Consider the following 25,721-nt stretch of genomic DNA (forward strand, 5'->3'; position numbering starts at 1 on the left):
CAGAGGATTATCAGACTAAGCCACAGGGATTGCTTTCCTTTCCTTTGCTGTGTCCGCGTTCAATCCCAATGCTGATTTTTATGCTAGTATGTGCTAAAAATACAGCACCCTCACTGTTGACCATGCCACGCTTTCTTACCAACACATTTCTGTAGTTTCTGGGTTATTCTAAGATGATTCAGTGGTTTTATGGAGAACATTCCATACGGTACAAGAAAATTGTGTCTTTGCAGTATTCTATTTTATATTGTAATGAAGTGTTTGTTGTTATGTGCTCACTTATGAGTCAATAAGTCCTTGAGAGATTAAACCGTTCTCTTGGGAGACAGGATCTGAATGATGTATGGTCAGTAAGATGTATGGACACTGGCAAAAAAAAAGGGGTGTGTGTGTGTGAGAAAAAATACGTGGTGCCTATATGCTGCACAAGAGCACTGTCAGAAGGAGAGGCTCACAGGAGGTTTTATTGACACGGATGGCAAAGGGGACGGGACTGAAGCTGAACTGTCCCACTCCAGCCGTTTTTTAACAGCCAGGTAACTTCGCTGCCCGGGCAGCATGCATGGAACGGCCTTCCCAATGGAACCGACACCAAAACGCCTCCTGAAACCCCGCCGGCCCCGCCGCTGGCTGCTGTGGTGCAGCTGCGACCCCCGGCCCCGCGGCCGTCCCCCTGCACCCCGCCCAGGCCGCGCAGGGCTGGGGAGCCGCCCCGGGCCGCGGGGCTGCCCGCCCCCCGCCCCCTCCTCCACCGGGAGCGACCCAGGTGCCGCCTCCGCCCCGCAGGGGGCCGGGCGCCGCGGTACGCCGCTGCCCCGCCGGCCCCGGGACGGCAGCGAGGGGAGCGGGCGGGCGGCGCCTCGCGGCTGTGACGCGGCCATCATGGCGGCGCGGCAGCTGCTGCTGCGGCGGGCGGCGGCGCGCTGGCGGCGGGGCTACAGCAGCGCGGGCGCTGCCGAGTACCTGCACCGCAGCATCGTGCCCACCATGCACTACCAGAAGAGCCTGCCCAGGTACGGCGGGCCGCAGCCCCGCTCCCCGGCCGCAGCCCTTGGCCTCCGGCAGCGCCCGGCCCGCGGCCTGCTGAGGCGCCGCCGGGCGGGGGCCGGGGCCGGGCCTGGGCTGAGCGGCCTCCGGGCAGCCGGTGTCAGTCCCGCGGCGGCTGCCGAGGGCAGCCGGGGGGCGCGGGGCGGCGGCGGCTGGTGGTCCCGGCGGGCCGGGGGTGCCCGCTGTGAGGCGAGGGAGGGAGGAGCCCCCACCCCCGTGTCTGTGGCGGCTCCCGGCGTGTCTCCTCGCCGCTTGCTGTGTGTGCTCTTCCTCAGGTGGAGAGGAGCGGTTTCGTTTTTTAAAGCGTAAATGTGACTGTAAGCAACAACCGAAATAAGTAACCTCCCCGAGTACAGCAGGATTGTTTTACAGTAAGAGCATTTTCCTGTTTAGGCGTAGAGGAGGATGGCAAAGAAACTTTGCAGGAAAGAGTAGATGCTCAGCACAGAGCTGGCTGCCAGGCTGCCTTCTGTGCCGGCTCCTTGCAGGGGATCACGGCACTGTACTTACTCCCTGTAAGGTATTAAGACCGTTCACTGCAAAATGTTGGTAACAAGATGGTCAAATCGGTTTTCTACCTTGTTTCCAAGATCCTTAATGCTGTGACGACCTATGTCCATCTTACTGCCTTACTTTTCTTCCACAAGAAACTTCTGAGCCATTTGGATAACAGCGTGTAAGGAAGGATAGGGAAGAGGGGAGGCAGGGAGAGACTACTGTGTAAGAAACTCAGGCTTCATTAGTACCATTGCTCCTAAAATGCATGTCTCTCTCGTCCCCTTCCTTCAGACTGCCCATTCCCAAACTAGAAGATACAATTAGGAGATACCTGAACGCCCAGAAACCGCTTCTAAATGATGACCAATTCAGGTATGGACAAACAAGATGGGTATGCTGCAGTATCATGTACTGCTTCAAAGGCAAGTGTTGCATATGAAAAGTAGGACTTGGGACAGCATTTTGACGCTTTTATTGATTGCTGTAGGAAAACTGAAGAACTTGCTCATAACTTTGAAAAGGGAATTGGAAGAGAGCTGCATGAGAAACTGGTCGCCCAAGACACTCAGAACAAACATACTAGTTACATCACAGGTATGTTGGCCTACTGGATATAGAAGGAAACTGTAGATCATCATGCTTGATAACAGACTGCTCACAATGCTATAAATACAATAGGCTGAAGCTTAAGTTCTCTACTCCATAAACTTGGAATAACATGCTGTGAATATTGTCTGTGACTATTGGAGCAAATTCTGAGTCTCTGATGGAAAGAATGCCCATCATCTTAACTTGTATATACCAGAATTCTGGATAGATGGATATTGGAAAATGGTATTTTTTCAGGAGTTACTGTACTTAAATATGAGTTTATAGGGTTTACCTTTTTTCTTTTTCACTGCTGGCTATGTAGGTTAATAGAGGAGCTTAACTGGTAACTCCCTTAAGGAAACTAAAGCAATCATTTTCAAATAATTCCAAGTTACTTATCAAGAAAACTGAACTCTGGGGGGGGTGTCAGAGAATATGACTAAGCTTTGGGAGGCAGAAGTGGTCAGTGCTCTAGACTTGAAACCTCCCAGAACTACAAACCCCTATTATTTTAAAGAGCAAAAGAAAAGGAGCAACAGAAAGAGGAAGATGATGATAAAGAAAAAGAAAGTAAGAGAGGGAGAGCATGCATATACATTATTTATTTTTATTCTTCCATATTATTGCTTCCACTGACTTCCAAGTACAAGTGTCTGTTTATGAAAGTATTGGTTGGATAGCAATAGAGGTGGAAATACTCAAATACCTATTGAAGTAGAAGTTTGCGTGTTGCCCAGCAAATGCACTTTTATCCTTCCAGTCTGTTGAGACTACCTATAAGTGTGTTAGCTACCACAGGTTCTCTGTAGAATACCAGATTATTTCACAGAAACTGCTGTTGGGTTTGTTATCTTAATGTTCACTCTGAACAAATGCCAGGGGTTTTAACTGGTGACTTTATGGTGCTTGTCAACGCTAACTACCATGCTGCTTTTTCGTCTGTGAACTGTGAGGTGTTTGTCTTCCTTTTTGTTTAGCTACTATTCTTTTTTAGGCCTCATCAAAGACCTGTTCCACTTGAAATTGGTTTTTGAAAGTGCATATAGTTGCCTCCACCCTGGACTTTCAAGTCCAAAGTTAAAAGGCTGTGTGATGATGACAGATGTGGTTTTAAAACTGTAGATGAATGCTAGTTACTCACCTGTGAGGACCTGGTATTAAAATTGTAACTTAGGTCCTTGAGTTACCCATTGCCTTTTTTACAGCCCAGCTAGAAAGTTCTACCTGGGACTGATCCAGACTTGGAATAATAATTTTTAATATATAGCTACCTTGAGGTGAGGTTGGTGTGCACTTGTGTCCTTTGTCTGCAACCAGTCAGTGTGTAATACTAGAGCTTGCCGAGTTTGAAGTTGTTAATGATGATGAAATAGACCTTGCTTGAAAATTCCTTCTCTGCTTATGCCTCCTGGATTTTTATTTACTCATAGGCAGGCGTAAAGTTGTGACTACTTTCTAGAGCTGTGATTGATTCCCTTGGTTTTGGCAAGCATGGAACCTTTGGGTCACATTTGTGCTCCGTGGTATGCTGACAGACGTGGGTATCAAATGTAATTCTGTTTTCCAAAGTGTGTTCTGGGCCTGGAAGAATAACTGTGAGGTCCCCTCTAACCTCGTATTTTTGCCAGCTTGAGAGACTGACGGTAATGCATTGCTGTGAAGAGTTTTGCCCTGTGCTGCTAATTTTAGTGGATGGAAGGAGGAAGGAGGTGGAAATGCAAGATGGCAGATGCAGATGGGCGTTTGCTGCCAGGAATGAGGGAAACACTGGACCAGGATTAAAGGTGGTTCTAAAGAGAAGCATGCCATCAGTGACAGAGAGTTGCAGAAGTTAATAGCTTAAGAGTCAATAAAGGTGTGTTCGACTCCAAACGTTAGGTGTGCACCCAAGTACCATGCTGGGGAGCCGCATTGTATGTCACAGCAGTTACGATTTATCACTGAGCCATATAGAAGACATGGAAATGGGCCCTCATTGCTAATGACATTGACACTCTTGATATGGATTACTCCAAATACTGTATTTTTACAATTAGCCAGTGGTACCTTTCTTCATAATTGGAGGTTGGGAGAATCCTTGGGGGAATTACTGCATATGTTTGTCTTGTTTGTATGCAGTTTGATAGGTGTTTATTCATGAACCTCTGGTCTGACTCAGTAAACTGCTTTTATGTTCTGACTTATTTCTCAACTCTCCATTTTCAGGTCCCTGGTTTGACATGTACCTAAAAGCACGTGAGCCTGTTGTTTTTAATTTTAATGCGTTTATGTCTTTTAATCCTGACCCAAAATCTGAATATAACGATCAGCTCATACGAGCTACGAACATGACTGTTTCTGCTCTACGTTTTATGAAGACCTTCAGGGCTGGTTATCTTGAACCAGAGGTTTTTCACCTCAATCCAGAAAAAAGTGACACTCAGATATTTAAACAAATTATCCGATTTGTGCCTTCTTCACTTTCTTGGTTTGGTGCCTACATGGTCAATGCGTACCCTCTAGATATGTCTCAGTACTTCAGGCTTTTTAATTCTACACGGTTGCCTAAGCTCAACAGAGATGAGCTTTACACAGATGAAAAGGCAAAACATTTACTAGTACTGAGAAATGGGAATTTTTATGTATTTGATGTTATTGATAGAGATGGAAATATGCTGAAACCTTCAGAAATACAAGCTCACTTGAAATTCATCCTTAGTGACAGCAGTCCAGCCCCAGCCTTCCCTCTTGGCTACCTCTCCAGTGAAAACCGAGATACATGGGCATTGCTGAGAAAGCATCTAATGGATAATGGCAATGAAGAAGCTCTTCAAAAAGTAGACTCTGCTGTGTTTTGTTTAAGTTTAGATGATTTTCCCATTAAAGACTTTGTGCACTTGTCCCACACGATGTTGCATGGAGATGCTGCTAACCGCTGGTATGACAAATCCTTTAATCTCATCGTAACTAAGGATGGCACTGCAGGAGTTAATTTTGAACATTCCTGGGGAGATGGTGTGGCTGTGCTCAGGTTCCAGAATGAGGTTTTTAAAGATAGCACCAAGGCACCAGCCATCAGCCCCCAGTCACAGCCTGCTTCAGTAGACTCTTCTACAGCAGTGCAGAAACTTGACTTTAAGCTGAATGATGCTGTAAAAGCAGGAATTACCAAAGCCAAACAGAAATTTGATGCCACTGTAGAAGCACTGTCTCTTAATCTGATTCAATTCCATGAAGGGGGCAAGGACCTTCTAAAGCAGAAGAAGGTAAGCCCAGATGCTGTAGCTCAGCTTGCCTTCCAGATGGCTTTCCTTCGACAATACAATCAGACTGTTGCTACCTATGAGTCTTGTAGTACTGCAGCTTTCAGACATGGTCGTACAGAAACTATACGTCCTGCGTCTATCCATACAAAGAAATGTTCAGAAGCTTTTGTCAGGGAACCATCCAAACATAGCACAGAGGAGCTTCAGAAGTTGGTAGTGGAGTGCTCAAAATACCATGGCCGTTTGACAAAAGAAGCTGCTATGGGTAAGTAGGAACATGACAAACACTCTTGCATTTGCACTGAAATGCCTGATAAACTTGCTGTAAGCATTTGCTTCACAACTAAATAGTTTCATTTTGATGGAGGACTAATGTTAATGTAAACTTGACAAAAAACAGTAGCAGAAGGCTGCAGTTTAAAATGCATTCTGCAAGACTTGTTTCTTGATGGAGGAGAATGTCTCTGTGCTTCCTTTTTCACTGTTTGTGTGTTGAGAATTTTTTATACTTTAGGTTTTGTCCTTATAACAGCTGGGCAATTTGAAAATTTGATAAATACTTAGTGCACGTTGTACTTCCCAGGGCAACTGAGAACTTTCGCTCTATGTCTGAGGAGTTACTGTCTTATCCCTGCAAAGGCTTTAACAACTTCCAAATCAAACTGATTCTTTGACTGTGCCACTCCTGGTATTTTTCTAAATGCTTTCTTTTGAATTGTCCTTCCCCAAAGCATAACTTGATCAGTAAAATTGACATTTGTAAGTTGAACATTACCCTGTAGAGTCTAAAATATGCCTCCTTTTGTTGATGCAAGATCCCCATCTAGATTCATAAATTTTAGGAAAGCCTTTCTCTGTTTTGAACAACTTGGATAGGTTCAGATAAATAGTTAATGAAAAGTGAAATGTATTATTAAATCGTCTGTTAACATTGCACTTTTGTTTACTATCATGATTCCTGGTTGAGGCTAGCAGTAAACCATCAAGGCCCTCCTTCCCTAGGATGCATGCACTGGATGTACAAAATGTCTGGGTTCTGTACATCAGTTATTGCTAATATGAAAATAAATCCCAGCTTACTACAGACCTCCCCTTTTGTGACTGAAAAAAATGTGATGTCAAAATAAGTGAGGATTTTTTTGCACAAAAATTAGTCCTCTAACACTTGTTGTTTTATTTTGACAGGTCAGGGATTTGACCGACATCTCTTTGGTTTACGCTATTTAGCCTTATCCAAAGGTATTGCACTGCCTGATTTCTATCAAGACCAAGCCTATGCTCGGCTTAATCACAACATCATTTCCACAAGCACATTGATTAGCCCAGCTGTGCAATTAGGAGGGTTTGGCCCAGTGGTCCCTGATGGCTTTGGACTAGGATATCAGGTACATGATGATTGGATAGGTTGTAATGTTTCCTCTTACCCAACTAGGAATGGTAAAGAATTCCTTCAGTGTATACACAAATCACTAGAAGATATCTTTAATGTTTTAAAGGGCAAGAAAATTGGTAGTTAGAAGTAAAAACGTTGGAACACTTTACAGCTGCAATATAAAATGCAGACTCTGTCTAACTGGCATACTAATTGGTGTTCAATGTGGCCAAGACTGCCCAGCTTAATTGGCTTCCTTTATCTTGATTGAACTTGAATACTGTTAGATTCACTATGAAGTCTGTACCTATTTTAAAGAAATCAAGTACAGACCTTGAATGCATATTCCAGGAAGTATATTCACAATGTTGAAATTAAGTAACAGATCCATGTGTTCTTAAAACACGTTATTATAAAATAAAAAGCACTGTTACCGAATTTATGAACTCAGAAATACCTGTGACTGTTCAGACAGACTACAGTACTGTGATACCACTCTTAAACTGTTTGATTTAAAAAAAAAAAAAAAAGCAATAATTTTAAATAGGAAAGAGTGGTTACATTTGCACTCTTGCAGTAAGCTTGCTTACTAACTTGTCACATTTTTCTCTTTAAACTTGAATTGATACCAGAACTGATTGTGCCTCAACTGCTTGAAGTCTTTCCACTGTAACAGCTTTTTGAGAAACTAAAAATAAAGTGGGAGGCTTTCAAGTAACCTGTAATCACCATGTTGTTAAATTGACTGGAGAAGACTGTATTGTAATAAAGCTATCTATTAATAACCACAAAGTTATTTTATTGCTGTATCAAAATTACACAGTATTGGTAGTCCCTTCATCAATAGCTCATTATTTCTTATAAAGGTTGAATACTACTGAAAGCATTCTGCAGCATTGGCTGTCCCCTTCCATACGTGAAGTCTGTCCAATAATGTGCTTTTGTTTTGCTATGTGAACCTGTGTTCTTTTGCCTTAAAAATCACTGAACTTTATCTTTTTGGGTTCTCTCTTTCCAAACTTCCTCTTACTGTGGAAGATTAACCTCAACAGAAGGTTTTTCTTTGTTCTACTAGCTAGAACTTTTGACATTATTTATTGTAGCAGATGCCAGTTTTAGCGCCTGGAGCTGTGTCGTCAATGCGTTGGGACCTGTTGCATAAATTCTGAAGACTAAGGTTTATCAGAACTCTGAAAGATTGCAGAGATTGAGCATAGAAATCAGTAAAACAGTGATGTGGTGAATGTGAGATGAAACTGATGCAGTTCCTCATGTGCTGTTTGCAACTGGGACTCTGCCAGCCACAGAGTGGGTGATAGCAAAAGGGAATGGGGCCTTTGTCAGCCAAGCAGCCAAAGGTATTCAGGAGTTGCTGGGATTACAACACAGATGTCCTTTGCACGAGATCCCTTTTTTGCACAAAATTCATTATGGTACGTGTAACTTGAACTCCTCTGCCTTTTAAGCCCTCCTGACTTCCCGTCTCACTTCTGGGAAGGCGAGTCTTTCCCTGGAGCTGAAGAGCACAGTAGCACTTGCTTCTGAAGCTCTGTGTAAAATGAACATAGGTCACGTCTTTCAGCACAGCCTACTGTGTCCTGGACAACCGAATGTATTAGCAGAACATGAAAATGTAAGCATGTTGGTTGGATGTGACAGATCAGATTCAGAGGCTCAGAAACCTCCTTGGCTGTACTCTTCCTTTGGATATCTCAACTTCCAGGTTCTCCCAGTATTTTATCGCAGTAAGTAGGCAATACCGTATCTTGAAGGGTGAACCACAAGTCCTAGAAAGGGGAGAGGCATGCTTTAAATATGTAAGCCCAAAGGCTTATAAACTTTTCCTAGTCAGGGCTGTTTGCTCTGCAGCTGTAATGTGCTGTTCTAGTTTTCAGCTGAAAAGGATTATTTTCAAACTTACTTTAAAACTTACCATGATTGTTCTTGCTCACTTAAACAAAGAAAGGAAGGTGAACATTTGGGAGGATGAAGGAAATAATGTATCAAGAAACAATAAACAGACCAAAAATCTTTGCATTAAATTCACCACAGAAGATTTTTGGGTTTTTTTGGGTTTTTTTTAAACAGCTGGCAAGATTGTGAGACCACTTGCCAAGAAGTAGAAAGTCTTGTCTTCAACTAGAAATGAGTGAGGTTTAGTTCATGGTATAGTCAGAAAGATAACTTGATTTTCAGAAGACTGTAACAGCTATGTGTAAGCGTCAATAGCAGTCAAGCTTCGTAAGTGTTCTCAGTAAACTCACCTCAGTGTCTTCACTTGAACTGGCAGAAAGCTACTAAAGATGCACTGTTTCCCTTGACAGTTAACACAGTCCCTTTACTAACACTCATAGCCATTTCCTGGTGATAGGAGTGGTGAGTAAAAAGACCCCGTTTGCTCATGTTAGAGAACCAAATGTGGGTACTTCTTAATGATAGGCTATTAAAAACCTGAAAGGTTTTAAGTTAAGTAGTTAAGCTACAGTCCACAACAACCATGAATGTTCCCAAAACAGACACCATTAAGAAAATGGCACAGTTCAGACAAGTGTATATACTATTATCAGTTTGTACTGAGGCCATCTCAAAGTGCTCTGTGAAAAATATTTTATTAGGGCATGCTGGGGACAATAAGTACAACTTAGGTTTCCATTTCTGAAGTATAGCCATGTGAAAAGTACTCCGAGGAAACTGCGTCTCTGATGGTTACAGCTCCTTCATCAATAAGCATGTTAAGATTTATTAGGGGTATGCACTTTAGCATTTTACAAATTTATGGGTAACTTCATAGATTCCAACAGATTCCTTTGTTTTTTCATCGTAGTCATTCCAATCCTACAGGAAATAAGATTTCACAGTATTAGTCACAGGATAGAATGCAATCATGTCTAAAACACAGACTGGAATTCAAACAGAAACTAAGCCTTACTCAGAATTTGGGTCTTAAATTTCTGTGGAAAGCACTGTGCAGTCACTGAGCTGAGTTCTGATAGCTGAGAGAAGCAAGAGCACTGACCTGAAATTAAATGAGCTTCAGTCTCAGTGTTTTTATTTCAACATTTTTTTTTTTTCTCATATGTAGTCCACAGTCTGTAGTGAACAAGACCGCAACTATGGCAGATGAAAGGATTATCTATAATTTACAAAACCCTAGTCAGGTGGGTAAGCAGACAAGCAGATCTGTGCCAAGTAGGATACCAGGGAACAGATTTGACCTTGAGATTCTTGCTCACAGCCAAGGAAGATTTGCAGTGCTGGAGTCATTATCCTGAGCTTTGAAGGACAGTGTCTTTATATTATTTTTACTATCTCTGTGTGCAGGAAAAAGTGCAGGCATCATCTTAAAAAAAATAAGTTCACCACTGTGAATAACCCCAGCCATTTAGTACTCCAAGTATTTACTCTCTGGAACTCCTGAGTGACTTAAAAGTTGCATTTCTACCTTTGTCAGCTGCTAAGCTATGCATACTTCTAAAATGATGCTGTTAGTAATGCTGGTTGTTCATAGTTGATTTAGTTTCTCTCTCCAGCTATGACCTTCCTTTGCCTACATGAAGGAGCAAAACTAGTTTCTTGCATGTGCAAAGTGTGTATTTTAGACTGGTGACTTAGGGAAAGTAAGCTAGATAATTAGATTTAGTAATGAAACTAAGACAACATACCTTTTCTAACAAGTTTATGTCATTGAAAGGTGTACCGGATTCTGCACCTTCAGCAGCAAACCCTGCCTGTAAGCACATTTGCAGTAAATTTTTAAGAGTAAGTTGTACCAAGAAAATAATTATCATTGAAACATGTTTAAAGAAAGTAACTCAGCACAAACTTTCATTGTATTTCTTTTCAATTAGATAGAAAAAATGGTCACGCTCTTCCCTGGTTAAGGGCCAGTATAAGGTTTGTGAATTGGGAATCTATAAACTACCACAGAGTGAAATGAGGGAACATGATCCTCGATTTTTCCTGACAAAAAGGTATTTCCAAGTATTCTAGATAATGTTAAACCTGAGTTTCTAAGTTTATCTAGTAGCATACAACTACCAGTAGCTTTAATTTGCATAGAGAATCCATACAGGCATTATGTATAAAGTAGCTTCATAGTAAACTTGCACTGCAAGAAAAAAAACAGAAAGAAAACGTGGAATAGAGTTAATAGGTTTGGCTTAAATATTGTCAGATCCCTGTAGAGAAGGAGCAGCTTGTATTTGATTTAGGTACAGAAGTAAATAGCAAGCTTTAGGTGAAAAAAGTAGGGAGTTCTTTACTGTTGCTGTAAAGTGTTGAAGGAAAGGATAGCTCTAGGAAGGAAGTAGCACTATCAGTGGAGTATGGCAGAACAGCAAGGTGGTGGTTTTTTCTTCTATAGGAAGAGCTCTCTCATTTTAGGGTTCACAGTTACCCTGCTGTAAATTAAGTTTTACTAGTTTTAAAACAGAATTTAAAAATCTCAGCCACCTCTGTAACATATAGGAAAGTCTCTCACGTTGCCATTTCTAACTACAGAATTAAAGTATTTTGGGATTTGAATGGAAGGTTAATAAGCACTTGGGAGTTAAATAAACTATAGAGTGTGGCAGATGTCACAGCAGGAGAGCTACCTGCAAGGCACAGTGTGAATATGGCCTTTATGCAGTTGTCAGAAGCCCATCTCAAGGGAACTACAAGGGTTGGAGAGGAAGATCAGCAGCATGGGACAACAACCCAGAGCTGCAGTATAGAAGTGCTAGGAAAATAAAAGAAGCCCTGCTTGTGCCACCTGGAGATACTCATCAGCCCTCCAAGTAACAGAAGGCATGTGGCTGGAATTACAGGCTTCTGTACCAGACAGTCAGCGGGACTTGTGTCATTACAGCTTTGGCGTCAGAGCAGAGACTTGTTTAATCCCTGCAGAAGGGAGCTGAGCCATGCAGTGACTTGCCTGCACTCTGCTGACTGGCAAAGGACCAACAGCTAAAGCATAAACACGCCAAAGAAGCAAAAATTCCTATTGATTGTTGCACTTTTGTTGCCAATGAAACTATTGGTTGTGCCACAAAACAAAGAAGCTTAAGAAGGTTTAAAAGAATTATTATAGAGAAACCTCAATTTTTTAGTTGAAGCATTCACGTGAGGGACAAGGACAGGAAAGGAGCTAAACTGTCCTCAGGTAAAACCAAAAATTATGTATCAGATTTGCAGTAGATCTATCTACTTAAGCACATTAAACAAGAAAGGCAAGGAACTGGGCCCGGGGAATTGTCCTTGCCCATTATCAGAACACACAAGTACCCAGTTTGAATGTGTTGGTGCTACTAGGTAGGAAGATTTGTATCAGAGAATTGAAGGATACTTTCTCCTCTTTCAGACTCACAATTTTTTTTTAGAAAACTACTACAACTACAGCATTAAGCCACTCTAAACTGACTTCAGGTATGGCTATATTATATCTATCAAAAAATACAAAGAAAATACAGTAATGCTATGGCATTACGCTATGTTTGGTGATAATCAAAAGCCAGATCCAAGGCTGTGGAGAAGTCAGGGTGGCTTGGATCATGTCAGATACGAAGCAGTTTATAGAATTGTTTGGAACTGCAGCAGGCTATATATTTACTCATTTGGGCATCAGGAAATTATCTGAAACATCTGCTCGGGGATTCAACTGTACTGTCCAATACAGTGCACAGACCAGACTTTGAGAATATTACATTAAAAGCTTTATTATAGCTTGAAGACTTTGTTCTGCAGATAAAAATAAAATTGACAGCTACAATGCAGAGCTATAAACATCTAAATTTGTAATCTTCTCATAGAGTTTTCTTGAAGTGCAAGGTCCTAGGTCTGGCTGCAAATCTTTCAAACAGGAATAAATTAATAACCATTTTGTTCCTCAAAAGATGGGATTTGCTTTAATAAAAGATGACATCCTGCTGCACGCTGCAGTGGTGATTTTACTGATAGCAAATTTGTTGTAGGATCGCTTTATTGGTCTGTTTCTTAGCACAGTGTCACAGTCTGAGGGAAGGATAAGACAGGTTTATATTTGTCAGTCTACACGTAATCCAACGGGAATAATAGGTTAAATATAGTAGGGAGTTAACTAGCGTACAGCATGACCATGCACAAGCAAATGAATGGCTGAAGACTGGCATGGCTCTGAAGAAATCCTTTAACTCTGAACCTTGAGGTGTGCTTTGCAACAGTCTTTTAACTGCTGCTGATCTTCAGTCTTTGATCTAGCTTCAAATGGAAAAATGCCAATATTTCTTACGGCTTTGGTGATGTCAAATCTCAAAGAGAATTTTATTTCTTTTAGAGGCTATATACTGAAGACTGTTCATAACCTGAACTTCATTTATTCTTTGTAACACACCAAGAAGAAAAGCGGCACTCTCCTGAATGTGGCTATCTAATTACGTACTCTTGCAATGCCCATTTGGGAAAGACTCTCTTTTGCAGTAACCTGGGCAACGAAGACCTTTCAAATGAATTCAGATGAGCAGTGTTGAGTCACCTGTAAGGCAATTTGAATACAACTCCAAGGTGTGTTTATTTTTACTTTTTAATGGCACAAAGAATACCAGAGTTATTAGTGTTAGCTGCTTGTGTTGGAGTCAAATGAAGTAAAAGAACTGTGAAGAGGATGGAAAGCTGGGGAGGTCTAGGACATTCCAGGAAAAGCAGTACCATTTCATATAGTGTGTATTTTATCACTCCAGAGTTTATTAAGAATCGCTCTTAAAAACTGAGAAACAAATAACAAGTAAGAACTCGCCTGTGGTTGGAAGTCAACTGGTTCCAGACCTCGGCATTCAAACTCCACTATCGTTTTGAATTTCTCGCTGTCTTCAGCCTATAATCGAGTCAGGATACCATTAGTTTTCATCAGAGAACGACAGTGACAAGCATTAGTCTAGGAATGAATTGCTTTAAAGGCAGTACTATCAACTCTGATGTCCCAAGTGACAGCAAAATCCTAGGGCTCATTTAATAAGTGGTCATTAACTAGAATTTCTTAATCTCACACAAGGAAGCCTTCAAAAGGAAACTAATATGGGCATTACAGAATCACCTCTCATTTGCGTGACAAAATCTTGCAGTTTGCTTATGAAATGGGTCAGATTGTCCTACACTTGAGACTGTGCAGGAGTCTACAAGGGACAACTTTCTGTCAGGAGAGAATACCAGCTGTTTGTGTTCTTGAAAGAGGAACGTGGATAAAGCAAAACCTCAAATTATTATTGCTTCTTTTTCTTTCACTTGTGATATAAAAGAGAAAAACTTACGTTGTAAGGCTTGATTGTCTGACTTAAAATATCTAAAAGAAAACATCAGAAGTGTAAAAGTGAGTGGCATTATGTCTTCAGTTTTGTTCAGCACAAACCAATCACCACCACCTTCTTTCGAAGAAATTTCCTTATACAAAGTAATCAAGCAGTTCCTGCAGTTCCTGCAGCTGGCCCTCAAAAGGTAGAACTAAAATTTTCTCACTTCTCCTGAGAAGTTTACATTACACCATTTTGTTACCCTACCAATACAAAAAAAAAATTGCATGGTTCTGTAAAATGACATCATGGATACAAGTTTTGTTCATGCAGAAACCTGAACTCACTAGGAGGCCTTGCTGTTTCCTTCATGAGCATGATGACAAGTACATATCTGTTGTGAACTCAAGAACCAGGAAAAAAATCCCTGGTGAACAGTGTCAAGCAAAAATGAGACTAAAAATAAACTCAGGATAAGTGTAAAATGGACAATGCCTCTTGAATATTTGTCTTAAGTACATACCAATGGAGTTCTCCCTGGAGCACAGCTTGCATTTCTGCACCATAGTGGCACTTCCTCTGCCTCCTTTCAGGGGAGCACTGTCCTAAAAACCACGACAACAGAGACATCATTTTTACCTGTGCTCTGGCTGAGCCACTGGAAACCTCTGCAAAGGCAAAGTAGCTTTCACAACAGTGGTCTTTAGCTTTTTAGAAATACTGCAATGAGAAGGCTTTTTTTACACTAGAGATCTACAATTCAGAAAGCTGTTCTAATTCTGTTCTAGACAAAATAGTAAATAATGGACAGTTATGTCTTGTCCATTTGGGCACGTATCATTAACTCCTCAAAATATACTTACTGTTCAGTAGTATGCAAAAAAAACGGATGATTATTTCTAAGAACAGAACCTTCTCTTATCTCTGACAAATTTTATCCTGCTTTTGCAGTTTCCAAATGCTAATTTAGCATGCTTAACTCACTTTGAATTACCTAAACTTGTCCAAAAAGATTCCATCAGCATCAGAGAAATATGCTACGGGAACAACCTTATTCTGCTATCACTTCATATCACATAGTTTTACAGAAATGTGGCCTTTCAAAGCAGACGTAAATACCCTGTCACCAACAGTCACCATTCCAATGGTGTATTTCAAAACCTCCAAATTACTTTTTTTAGTATGACAGCATTTCCTGAGTGCATATAACTATTAAAATAGCATCTCCTCTGAAGGGCAGGTTGTCACATCCCTGACGCCAAGATCCCTTGTGTGTAACAGGCTGGGCTTTTTTCTCCTTTTCGTTCCGATGTAGGTTGTAACAGAGTGACATACCATCAATCGCAGGCACTGCCATTTTTCAGAAATTTCACCACAGTTCCCGCATTTCAGCTGGAAAACAAGCATAAATAATTTAAAGCTTGCCCATAATAATGGATTGACAAGATGAAGAAACTCAGGCGAGCCCTCCAGATTTGCAATCCCCGCTGTTTCACAGCTGAGCGGAGCCGCAGGCAGGGATCGGCTGCTGGCTATCCCGACAGACCCGTGAGCTGTCGCGACCTGAGGCTCTGCCGCGGGCGGAAAGCGCGTTACAAAGCACCGTCACGAAATCAAAGCGCGGTGCTGAGCGGTGGCCGGTGCCCAGGGACCCGCCGGCGGGGCACCGGGCACCGGGCACCGCTCAGCACCGCGCACGGATCCACGGCACGCACTAACGCGCATATCCCTCCGCCGGTGCCCCCGCTGCTGCCGCGCAGCCCCGCGGTCTCCCAGCACCGGGAGCGCCGCCCCCGCGGCCCCGCCGCACCTTGAGGTACCAGTGGAAGTCCTCCCCCTCGGCCCGCAGCCGGGTGATGTTCTCCAGCGTGGCGCGCAGCTGCAGCCCGATCCTCTGCAAGGCAAGGGGCAGCGAGGGGCCCTCAGTCAGCCCGCCCGAGCGCGGCCCGCCTCAGCCCGCCCCTCCGCGGCCGCTACCTACCCCCATGGCCCCGCGGGGGGCGCGGCTGCTGGCGGAGGCGCCGCGCCACCGGGCCTGCCCTGGCGGTCCCCCTCAGGCCCCGCCGGCCTCCTGCGGCAGCACGGCGGGTTTCAAGCCGCTCCGGCGCGGTTTGGTCGGGTTTTTTCCTCCACCCTCCGCCCCGTTGCGTGTGTGCCCTCAGCCAAGATGGCGCCGGCGGCGCGGCCTGTCACCGCCCTGCCGGGTGAGGGGGGGGGGACAGGCGGTGCCTGTGGCCGGGGGGTGAAGCCCCACGTGCTGAAACCCCAGGTGCTGGCACAGCTAAGAGGGGTTAGAGGTTTTCACCTCACAAAACCCGTGAGGAACATCCTCAGAATCCTGGACCAGTGCAGAGGTCTTGCACAGAGCTGTAGAAAAACCGCCACGCTGAAGCTGAGGCATATTTGGTCCTCTTTAAGTGAATACTGCACAATAGATCTGCTAGTCTAGAGCTTAACTAAATACATTGCTTTTAATTTCAGGTTTTCTAAAGCTGGACGGGACTATCGGTGCAGATCCAGGATGGCTGCCAGATGGCCTGCTGTCTGCTTCTGCTCTGAAGGCAAACAGGTAATTGCTGCAGCGGGTCATTATCAAGCTGACATATGTCTTTGCTCCAACTAGTAACCACATGCAGAGTTAGGGCTTCAGTTGTTCTGTGTATTTGAGTTGGCCAACAAAATAGCCAGCTCAGGATAGTAACAAAAGTTGATCTTGACAGCTGGGAAAAGCTTCATTTTGCAGAACCTGGCTTAATTCCATTTCCTACTGCTGCATAGATTGAGAAGTGAAATACAGCTTTGTGTGACACAAATGAAGGAACATACCTTGAATGTACCATGATAAAAGAAGTGTTAGGAAGTCAGTTTCTAACTAGAAATTCTAAATTAAAAATACAGATCTCACCATTTTATTAAGACAGTCACTGACAGTTTATAAAAAAAAAACAACCAACAAAACCCCAACATACATAAAAGCTTCAGGCCTCAATAGTGAGGAATCAAAAGAGCATCCCCACCCCCCCGTACAGACATTACAATACAAATTTCCATTTGTTTGATTTAAATTGGCTTAATTTTGAAGTGTAGTCCAATAAGACTGAAGACTAGACACTTCAGGTCCTGGACCAGGTAGTAGAACACTCTCAAGCCTTCTGGATCCCTGCAGCGTGCAACAGAAGGAAGGGAGAAAAAAGTTAATTGTATGTTATAGGAGCGCAGTTTATAGAACTAACCTATTAAACAGCCTACAGGGACTTTTCAGAGGTCCTCATAGACATTAACGGATTTGTTTCATTCTACACTGATTGATGAAACATTCTGTACTCCAAGAATGCATGTTTTAAGTCTTAAAAAAATGTGCATTTTCATCATGAAAGCAAGTTGTAACACCACTTTGTCTCGATTTAAAAAAAAAACAACAATACCCAGTCTTTTCAGCTTCGGTGAAACACAGAAGCACTGGTTCTCCCAGTGTGAGACCGAGAGAACACTGGCATGGACAACCCAATGACAGTTCAGTTCAGAGACTGAGTAAGTCTAACAGGGGTCCCTACAGTAAGGTTAGCTGCTCACAGTTTCAAAATACAGCGTGTAATGCCACAGTATAAAAGCATTTGGTACATTACGCTGGAACGCAGAGCACTTGTGCCCCCAGGAAATGATCTGCACTTTGAAACAACATAAAATACAAGTACCTAGTAATCAGCAAGTTCTAATATAGGTCATTTCACAAAAACACCAGCAACATAAGAAAGCGGAGGACATACTTGGATTGATTTACATCAATGAGTGAACCGATTTTTGATGTGGTAAAGGAGATGTGCTCATCACCGATTACTATTTCAAGCTCCTGAAAAAGAAAAGATTATATAGAAACTCAAACTATTGTTGTATGGTATTGGTTACAGAAATACTTAAGTACTGAGATGACAGCTTTTCCATTTTTATTGCAAGGGTATCGAACACAGCAGGCTTGTGAATCACAGTAACTCTCACAACTAAATTTGCATTTAGGCACCACTCAGGTTTTAAGACACTATTTGTTTGCCTCTTGGCTAAAAACAATACTGGCTTAAAGAAAATCTTCAGTTACGCTTCTAATGAACTAAGATACAAAAATTAAAGCAGCAACTCGAAAAGGCATTGCACACCGACCTGTCGACCCACTCTGTCGGGAGGCGGCCACAGAGCATCATCTTCTTTCGTGATTTCGCTGTCGTCGATGATTCTCTTCAGCTCCTCCATCACGCTCTTATGCACGTAAGCCTACGGACAGCGTTCCGACGTGACCGACCAGCCCCGGGCCCCACCTGGCTCGCTGCCCCGCATATCCTCCCGCACGAACCACCCCCCGGGTCCCGGCAGCCCCCGGCAGCGCCCGGGCCCCACCGGGACCCCGCCGTGCAGGGCCGCCTCCCCACCTCCTTTCGGATCATCACGTCGTTCTTGTAGTTGCTGTTGTTGGCGTAGCGCAGCTTCCCTGCCGAAGACAGGACGGGCGTTAAAGGCCGCCCCGGCAGCGCTAGGCCGCCCCCCGCCGCGGCGGCCCCCGGCCCGGCCCCGCGCCCCCCCGGAGCCGTGAGAACGGCCCCGCCGCCGCCCGGCCCCGCCCCGCCCCTCACCATCGGGCCGGAACTCGAACTCGAGGAACTCGTGGCCGAACTTGCCCTTGTGCCCCACGTAGTAACGGAGGTAGAAGTCGCTCGCCATGGTCCCGCCACCGCCCCGGCAGGCACCGCGGCGGCGCGCGAGAAGCGCGTCACGGCGGGCGGGGCGAAGCGCTCTCCCGCTCCCGGCGGCGGTTGGCGCGCGCCCCCTGGCGGGCCCCGGCGAGCTGCGGGCGGGCCCGTGAGGGGAGGGCTGGGCTCCCGCGCCCTCTGCCCGCACCGGGAGGCGGCTCCGCCGCGGGAGAGGGGCAGGGCCGCAGCCAAGTCCCCTAGCAGCACCAGGCGGTACAAGTGAGGGGTGCCGCGCCCCCTCCTGGGGCCGACGTTCGGCAGGCGCATCCCCGAGGCGTGCCCGGGCAGCGACGCCGCGCCGTGTTCTGGTAGTAATGTTTGCACTGTTAGACAGGAAAAGAGCCAGAGTGGTGCCTGATCTGTCACCTCCCCTCGCCCCGCCGCGGTGGTGGCGGCGGTGGTGGCGACGGCCGGGGCACCGCCGCTGGCCCCCGGGACGGCCGGAGCCCACTCAGGGTCGGTGGGCCTGGCAGGGCCCTCGTCTCAGGCCCGGGCGGCCGCACCGCGTGCTCAGCCCTGGAACCTGTGGCTTTTTTCTAGGCGGAAAATGAAAAGTATTCACTCATTGCTAATAAAAGCTTCCTTGTACTATTTAGACATAGTAGTAATAAAAGAAAACTGAGGAGCAGGTAGCTTTTTATTATGAATTCAGCCATTAACGTTTCGCATTACTGCATTAGAATCTGAATTGTGCCTCCCTCAGACGAAGGCGGTGACCCACCCGGTGGTGGTGGGTGCTGTGCCCTGGGCTGGGTGCTGCCCCACGCAGCCCCTACACCCCTCTGCCGCCCTCTCACTGCTCCCGGTTTGCTGAGGTACCCTCAGCACTGGTGGCCTGAGGTCTGAGAGTGATGGGACTGGTGGCAATATCTGCCTTTTTCTTTTGGGGGGAACTGCAGGGAGAAAGGAAAGAGCCTGAGACATGTCATTTAGTAAAATATTCCCTTCTGAAGGAAAAAAAAAATAGAAATAGGGTGTCTCTTTTGCTGATCACTAGAAGGGGCACTTTTTATTGAAGACACTGAATGAGGGAGGACATTTTGTACTGCCGTAGCGCTGATGAACTTGATTTGGTTTAGGTCGTGCTGCAGTCACATCCCAGGTATAGGCAGGCAGTGCAGGGCTAATGAAGCTCACTCTGCTTTAGAGTTACAGCAGGGTTAATTATGGTAATATTTACTCCTATGAACTGAGTGGAAATAACTGAACTGCTTTCAGGTGTAATCTGTGGAAATCGCAGTCTTTGGTATGGTGTGTAATGCTCAAATAATCTTTTTGATCTCAGTTAATTGTGCGGAGGAAAGCCCAAGGTGTTTGCATCTGGGCATAATTCATATGTAAACTGACTAAACTAAACCCCCCGTTGATAGGTCAGATTTGGTTGTAGTTTGTTTTTCAGGAGCCCTGTATGTTTTGTGATCTAGTGTCCTCTTCTGACTGTGTAGGAGCTGTGAGCTTTCACTAGGACAGTCAAACCCCCAAAATGTTGGGATTGGTTGTTGATTTAACATAAATTATTGCAGTGAGAGGCAGTACAGTAGTTTTCTGGAAAAATCTGAATGTTTAAATCTAGGCACTTATAAATTAAATTTAAATAGCTACTTTGGATATATTTTAGGACTTCATTGGATTAAAATAATGGAGCAAAGAATTGTCTCGTTTAACTTAAATTACTATTTGCTTGGACCTAAAGAGACTAGTCACTGGACACACACAAAATAAATAACAATTATAGACTCACCAAGAGTGAGAGAAGAAAATAAAAAGGTAGAGGGAGGTGAAATATTTAAGGCTCACTTTTGAACAGATAATGGACTCTAGTGTCATTCACTGCATGGTAATAAGTCCAGCTCCTTCTCATCTTTCTAGGTTGGACAGCTTATGTTCTTTTCCCAAGGGAACTGGAGAATATTGAAAGACAATGATGAGGAGTCTGGAGAAATCTATTTATAAATAAAGATTAAAAACTAAATATGCACAATTCAGCTAAATGATGAAGCAGAGCATTTTTACATCGAATCTGGCAGTACTCATTCCATTTGTATTGTGGTTTGATTGTTCTGTATGATGTGGCATATGACATGATGTGTTGTACTGTGTTTACTCAGAGAAAATTTAATCCTTACCTGTAGTTAAAAGTTAATAGAATGACATCTTCAGAGTTCTGCCAGAAATCATTACAAAAGTGAAAACATCTTTTGAGGTTAGAGTTTTTTCTATTAGAAAATAAGATTATGGTTAATTTTGAAGAAAATTCTACAGAAATACCTCAGAAGGTATTAAATTGTTAATGAAACAAGACACAAGTTTGGCAAACTGAAATAACATTAGGTGAAAGATGTTCACTAAAAAACCCCTCTGAAATACTGTAAAGGGTGTTTAGTTTTTTTAAAAAATTCACTATATGAAGGTTTTAAGAGTATAAATCTTAAAATAAATGTTAAACCACTTTTCTTCTTGCATTTACATTGTGGTTAGGAATTCTGGAAATATTAGGTCTGGCCGGGTTTGACTGGAAGGTATATTTGATTTCAGAACATACATGAGTTTTTTCTGTTCACAGCTGAGGTGCTAGGAGGCAAAGTGAGAACTGTAATGGAAAGCTGCCCTGCATAAGGAAGTTGGTGTGTGCACTTTGCCTGGATTTATGTCTTAGTTTACTTCAGTTTAGCTCCTCATGGGTAAGTGACTGGCACATGTGAAAGATACATCCTACACTCACTCCTGTTTAACTAAGACGGATGTTACACTAATCCAATTAAATGACTTTCTGTAACCTCATAGACTCTTCTGGTTTACAGCTTCCTAACAGTCTCATTGGATGCCATTTTCCCACTGGAGCAGTTATGGTAAGAAAGACCTCAGCTTCTGTGAATTAAAGATAGTACTCAGCCCGTTCTGCGTATTAGTTCTAAGTATATGCGTAAGAAGAGGATAAGTGTTTTGCAGGAAATGTTGGGAGTCCTTTCTTCCTGTTAAAAGTAAATTGGGGTTGCAGTCTCTCACAGCATTTAAGGATCAAACACATGTCTTTTTATTCCATTTCTTCTTCCTGAGTTTTTCCATGTAAAAAGATCTAATGTGGTTATATTGCCTTATTCTGTTACTGTCTGTCTGCTTACAGGAAGCTGATGTGGTTCATTGCTCTTCTGTCTATCCAGTAAGAAGCACTTTCGGTGCCACTCCATGTACAGTGTGAATCTTTGTTTAAATAGTATTGTCCTTTTGTAGGAAGATTTCTTGAAAGTGATCACTTAATACTGCCCTAATTCTTTAAAACTAACGAGTACAAGCTAGCAAAGCCCTCTCATACAAACAGATGGGAGCTACCACTAGGAAGCTTTGCCAGATGTGGGCTTCTGATGAGAAAGTTTTTCTGGAGTGAGTTCTGTCTAAGTGGGACAAAGTCATGCCTGTGCTGCTGGGCTTAGTAGCTTGGGTTATTGAATCAAAGGTCCCCATATACTTCCCATCACAATAAACCTACCTGTCTATCATTCTGTCATTTATGGCACCTTTCTGTTAAAATTTCTGGGGTTTTCTCCAGTCCTCTCACTATTTATCTGGCTATGGATAGTATCCAAAGTATATTAATTAAAGAAAAGAGTGTTCTTTTGTAATCTCCAAGGGCTGGTTATAATTAAAATAGGTGACTAAAATTTACTGGCTTGTTGGCCGTAGTTTCCTGGGTTTAGGCAGGCCCTTGGTAGTAGCTAATAAATGTGGAAAAGCATTAATTATTTTTCATCTTTGGGCTTGAATATTCACAGTTGCACTCTGCTTTCCTTATGAATTTCCATTCTATAAAATATCTAGAAGTTGGCCCTTCAGTAGAAGAGGCATACTGATACAGAAATAGCTGACCAATTGCTTTCTTAACATTTACAGGAAGTGCAAAGAAATTAAATCATGAGCCTAAAAAAAGAAACACTCGCATTTGTACCAGGTTGAAGGGTGGAACTATTACGCTGCTTATTGTATGAACTTGGTCATCCAATCTAAAGGTAATACCAACTATAAACTCTGTATGTTCCTCTTCAGTACTGTCAGGTTTGACTTCAAGTTCAGAGGGTGTTTTTGTGAGAGAATGACTCCACTGTAATTGTCTAAATTGTTTTATAAAACTTTTTGAGAATATCAGTTGCATTGTTGTTTAAATTGCTACATTGGAAGGAATAGCAAATTGGAATATGAGTTATCCTGAGAACCTGCATTTGAATTCATGTGGGAGGTGTCAACTGTCTTTGAGTTCTGTATACTAATTCTAACATATTTTATGATGAATGCATATTATGGGTAAGATAAAAATATTTTTTGCTGTGTATGTATTAGTTTTTTGTTGTCTTAAAATGAATGTCATGTTTGATGGCATTACGGTAGATAGTGTATTGCTGCCACAATGTTGTTTGAGTGATCTCGACACATTTGTAATCAAAAAGCATGCTACACTTGAATGCACTGGCTTAAGGTTGTGTTTGTGAAAGACAGAATGTCTTTCCAATGTGTGGGTTGTAGTTCTTTTCATTCTGTTTAAAAGCGTATACAGACACTAATTGTTCTGTCTGAAGAAAATATCTATAAATGCAGATTTTTAGCATTATTATTTTATATGATAGAAGGATTGTAATATGATAATATGCATATCAAATCTCGATACTGATACTAATTTGTAAAGTTTGGGGTAGTGGGTTTTTTGTTGTTGATGTTTTAAGAAGAGCAATGTTTACATGATTTTCACTTCTGACCTATGGGGAGCAGTTTTGTATGAGACTTGGCAAAATGGGGGAAATCAGATAAACATGCTTTTGAATATTTCTATTTGGGTTTTTTCTCATGTCAGTAAAAGCTGGCAGAAAGCTCTAATAAGTCAACCTACTTCAGAGCCTAATTTAACTTAGTTTCAAGGTTGCAAGATGTATGAATTGTTTGTATATTCCTGAAAACCTGTTTATGACATTGAAATAGTTGTAATTCTGCTATGTTTTTCTCTTCGTTAGAAGTGTTGAATATTTTGGAGAATTGAGTGACACATTTTTTTTTCATAGATTCTAGATATGTCAGGTTATTTTCTGATATTTTCTGTCTGTAACTTGTGAAGGTATGTCCTAAACATGAAAAGTTTTATGCAGTTGCTTTTCCTTTTATCTACAGAAGCTTTAATTATTTTTGATTCCTTTATCAAAGAAACTAATTTCACAGACTAAATTAAGACAATATAATATTTGGACGTTAATACATTCATAAAATGTTTCTTTAAAATGTATTTGATAGCATTTCATGTGTTCCATGGTGTGGATTTTGATTTTGCATGTAGATCCCTGTTATACCTGTGTTACTTCTTCAGTTACTGGGAAGGGAATTATATCCTAGTTTTGAGGAATGTTAATTTCTGTGCCTCCATTGTCTGAAAGATAATTAGTATCAAAATATGGCTGAGTCGGCAGTCTGCTGTGGCTGTTCAGAGACAAGACTGTGAGTTTCTCTGTTAATACTAAGCTATGCATTGTAATAGGCTATTTAAAAAAGACCTCCCACTTTGTATCTTGAAATTGCAATACAGGTAAATTTTATCTACATGGTTAAAAATACAGCTCTGTAAGAAGTAACATCTACTTGGTTTTGGTGCCAAGTAAAATGACCTTATTGCTCTGTGAGGTAAGGTTTTCCCTGCTGCGCTATGCCACTGTTGCCAGATACTGACTGACAGACGTTCTTTGCAAATGCACATCCTTGTTTACAAGGCAATACTTGATGACTAAGTAAACAAAAATGCAGTGTATTGATGTATGTATTAGAAGAAAAAAAAATCCTAAACTTAGTGTAGACTCAGATGTGTAAATGAGTGTCTGAAGAGGAGAAAGATTAATGGAAATTAATGGAGAACAGGACTGGAAGGGACTGTCTTAGCTGCCATGTTTGTCCCCCTATCATTAGACAAGATCTGCTGTGTCTCATGTGAATCTCTTAGTGAATTTTAATGAAGATTTTTTATTTTGGTTGATTTTGATTTTCTGCTTTTTCTATGGATTGTTTTTGTGGCAAATGCAAGTTTATAATGTAATTTACTTTCTCATTTGAAAAGTCAGCTCCCATATGAATCTGGTTCTACCCTCTTTGGTTTGGCAATGCTAGAAGCTGGTGTGTACTCTGGTGTATTAAAATTGCTAGCCAGGAAGAGTAACAGGGGCGTGGAACAGATGAATCCACCTCATAGCTTTATTTCCACAAATAATTTAAGAAAATAAATACTACTTATTTCAATTGCTTTTTTCATGGTAGAACTAACTTCAACTTACACAAAATATTATTTGCACTTATTTAAAAATAGATGTGTGTTAATTCTCACCTCAGAATTTTACAGAGATATTTACGAGGGCTGACATGGAGGGCTGAAGCTTGTATCCAGTGGTTTCTTCTGAGATGCAGAAAGAATCTGGCACATCTTGACTGAAGTTAGCATGTGTGAATTTTCCTCTAAGTAGTTCCCCCAGATTGTTGGTATTACATAAGAAAAAAGTATCTTACGTCACTGCATGTTTCAAACTTTTCATTTAGAAATTAGCCAAGTGCTGCAGTCTGTTCATGTATTTCCGTGGAAGCTGGTGTTGCTTAAAAAAATCTGCCAAACTGTTTGAAGATTCCTCAAGTGGCAGGGAGCAAAATTATTTATTTAACCTTTAGCACATGACCTTCCTATAGGTGCAGGTTATGTCTACAAAAGGGCTGTATGTTTGTGGAGATAATCAAAGGAGTGCTGAACATTTTCCCTCTCTAATTAGAATGTCCCAATTGAAATTAGAATGTGCCACTTGAAAGGACATCTTAGTTGTGTCGAGATGCTCAAGATGATACTTCAGACTGTGCTACTATGCAACTTTTCCTTGCCACCCATGTGGCCTTGCTTTGTCTTCAGTAAATGAAATGGTTTACCAAATCCAAGTTTTGATCATCTGACAGAGCCTTTTGACACACCAGAATTTCACAAACT

The 25,721-nt window shown here is 42.4% G+C and overlaps 3 protein-coding genes and 1 long non-coding RNA gene across 6 annotated transcripts; 2 read left to right on the plus strand and 2 right to left on the minus strand.

Moving 5' to 3' along the window:
* Positions 1-855: 855 nt before the first annotated feature.
* On the plus strand, positions 856-7,545 carry CPT2 (carnitine palmitoyltransferase 2). Its single transcript, XM_055725300.1, has 5 exons — positions 856-1,013; positions 1,837-1,917; positions 2,033-2,139; positions 4,342-5,646; positions 6,567-7,545. Exons 1-5 carry the CDS (start codon positions 883-885, stop codon positions 6,896-6,898), a joined length of 1,956 nt encoding a protein of 651 aa, XP_055581275.1. The 5' UTR covers positions 856-882; the 3' UTR covers positions 6,899-7,545.
* A 1,801-nt stretch (positions 7,546-9,346) lies between these two features.
* Positions 9,347-16,181, minus strand: CZIB (CXXC motif containing zinc binding protein). 3 transcript variants are annotated; one of them, XM_055725308.1, is made up of 8 exons: positions 15,976-16,181; positions 15,805-15,888; positions 15,330-15,386; positions 14,518-14,599; positions 14,016-14,047; positions 13,505-13,582; positions 10,416-10,481; positions 9,347-9,588 (listed from the first exon to the last, which is right to left on the minus strand). In XM_055725308.1, the coding sequence occupies exons 1-8, from the start codon at positions 15,979-15,981 to the stop codon at positions 9,511-9,513; spliced, it is 483 nt and encodes a 160-aa protein (XP_055581283.1). In that variant the 5' UTR covers positions 15,982-16,181; the 3' UTR covers positions 9,347-9,510. The 3 variants fall into 3 exon arrangements, with proteins under 3 accessions (XP_055581283.1, XP_055581284.1, XP_055581285.1); XM_055725309.1 differs by having other exon boundaries at positions 10,416-10,477; positions 13,501-13,582; XM_055725310.1 differs by lacking the exon at positions 15,805-15,888 and having other exon boundaries at positions 15,976-16,146.
* Positions 16,182-16,296: 115 nt separating this feature from the next.
* On the plus strand, positions 16,297-25,104 carry LOC114016169 (uncharacterized). Its single transcript, XR_003560486.2, has 3 exons — positions 16,297-16,563; positions 21,297-21,414; positions 21,535-25,104. It is a non-coding gene; the product is annotated as an uncharacterized LOC114016169 (long non-coding RNA).
* On the minus strand, positions 16,888-18,773 carry MAGOH (mago homolog, exon junction complex subunit). Its single transcript, XM_055725311.1, has 5 exons — positions 18,617-18,773; positions 18,416-18,474; positions 18,150-18,260; positions 17,762-17,844; positions 16,888-17,154 (listed from the first exon to the last, which is right to left on the minus strand). The coding sequence occupies exons 1-5, from the start codon at positions 18,702-18,704 to the stop codon at positions 17,055-17,057; spliced, it is 441 nt and encodes a 146-aa protein (XP_055581286.1). The 5' UTR covers positions 18,705-18,773; the 3' UTR covers positions 16,888-17,054.
* Positions 25,105-25,721: the final 617 nt, after the last annotated feature.

This window comes from Falco cherrug, chromosome 12 (assembly GCF_023634085.1).
Source record: "Falco cherrug isolate bFalChe1 chromosome 12, bFalChe1.pri, whole genome shotgun sequence".
NCBI lineage: Eukaryota > Metazoa > Chordata > Aves > Falconiformes > Falconidae > Falco > Falco cherrug.

What these genes read in the sequence shown, in the direction of transcription:
- CPT2 (XM_055725300.1), top strand. Translation starts at nt 883, where the DNA reads ATGGCGGCGCGGCAGCTGCTGCTGCGGCGGGCGGCGGCGCGCTGGCGG. An exon ending in CTAAATGATGACCAATTCAG is followed by an intron (nt 1,918 to 2,032) that starts GTATGGACAAAC and finishes TGATTGCTGTAG; the next exon opens with GAAAACTGAAGAACTTGCTC. An exon ending in ACATACTAGTTACATCACAG is followed by an intron (nt 2,140 to 4,341) that starts GTATGTTGGCCT and finishes CTCCATTTTCAG; the next exon opens with GTCCCTGGTTTGACATGTAC.
- CZIB (XM_055725308.1), bottom strand. An exon ending in ACTTCCACTGGTACCTCAAG is followed by an intron (nt 15,387 to 15,804) that starts GTGCGGCGGGGC and finishes CTTGTTTTCCAG; the next exon opens with CTGAAATGCGGGAACTGTGG. An exon ending in CAGTTGACTTCCAACCACAG is followed by an intron (nt 10,482 to 13,504) that starts GCGAGTTCTTAC and finishes ATGTGCTTACAG; the next exon opens with GCAGGGTTTGCTGCTGAAGG.
- MAGOH (XM_055725311.1), bottom strand. Translation starts at nt 18,704, where the DNA reads ATGGCGAGCGACTTCTACCTCCGTTACTACGTGGGGCACAAGGGCAAG. An exon ending in GTTCGAGTTCCGGCCCGATG is followed by an intron (nt 18,475 to 18,616) that starts GTGAGGGGCGGG and finishes TGTCTTCGGCAG; the next exon opens with GGAAGCTGCGCTACGCCAAC. An exon ending in CCGACAGAGTGGGTCGACAG is followed by an intron (nt 17,845 to 18,149) that starts GTCGGTGTGCAA and finishes TTTCTTTTTCAG; the next exon opens with GAGCTTGAAATAGTAATCGG.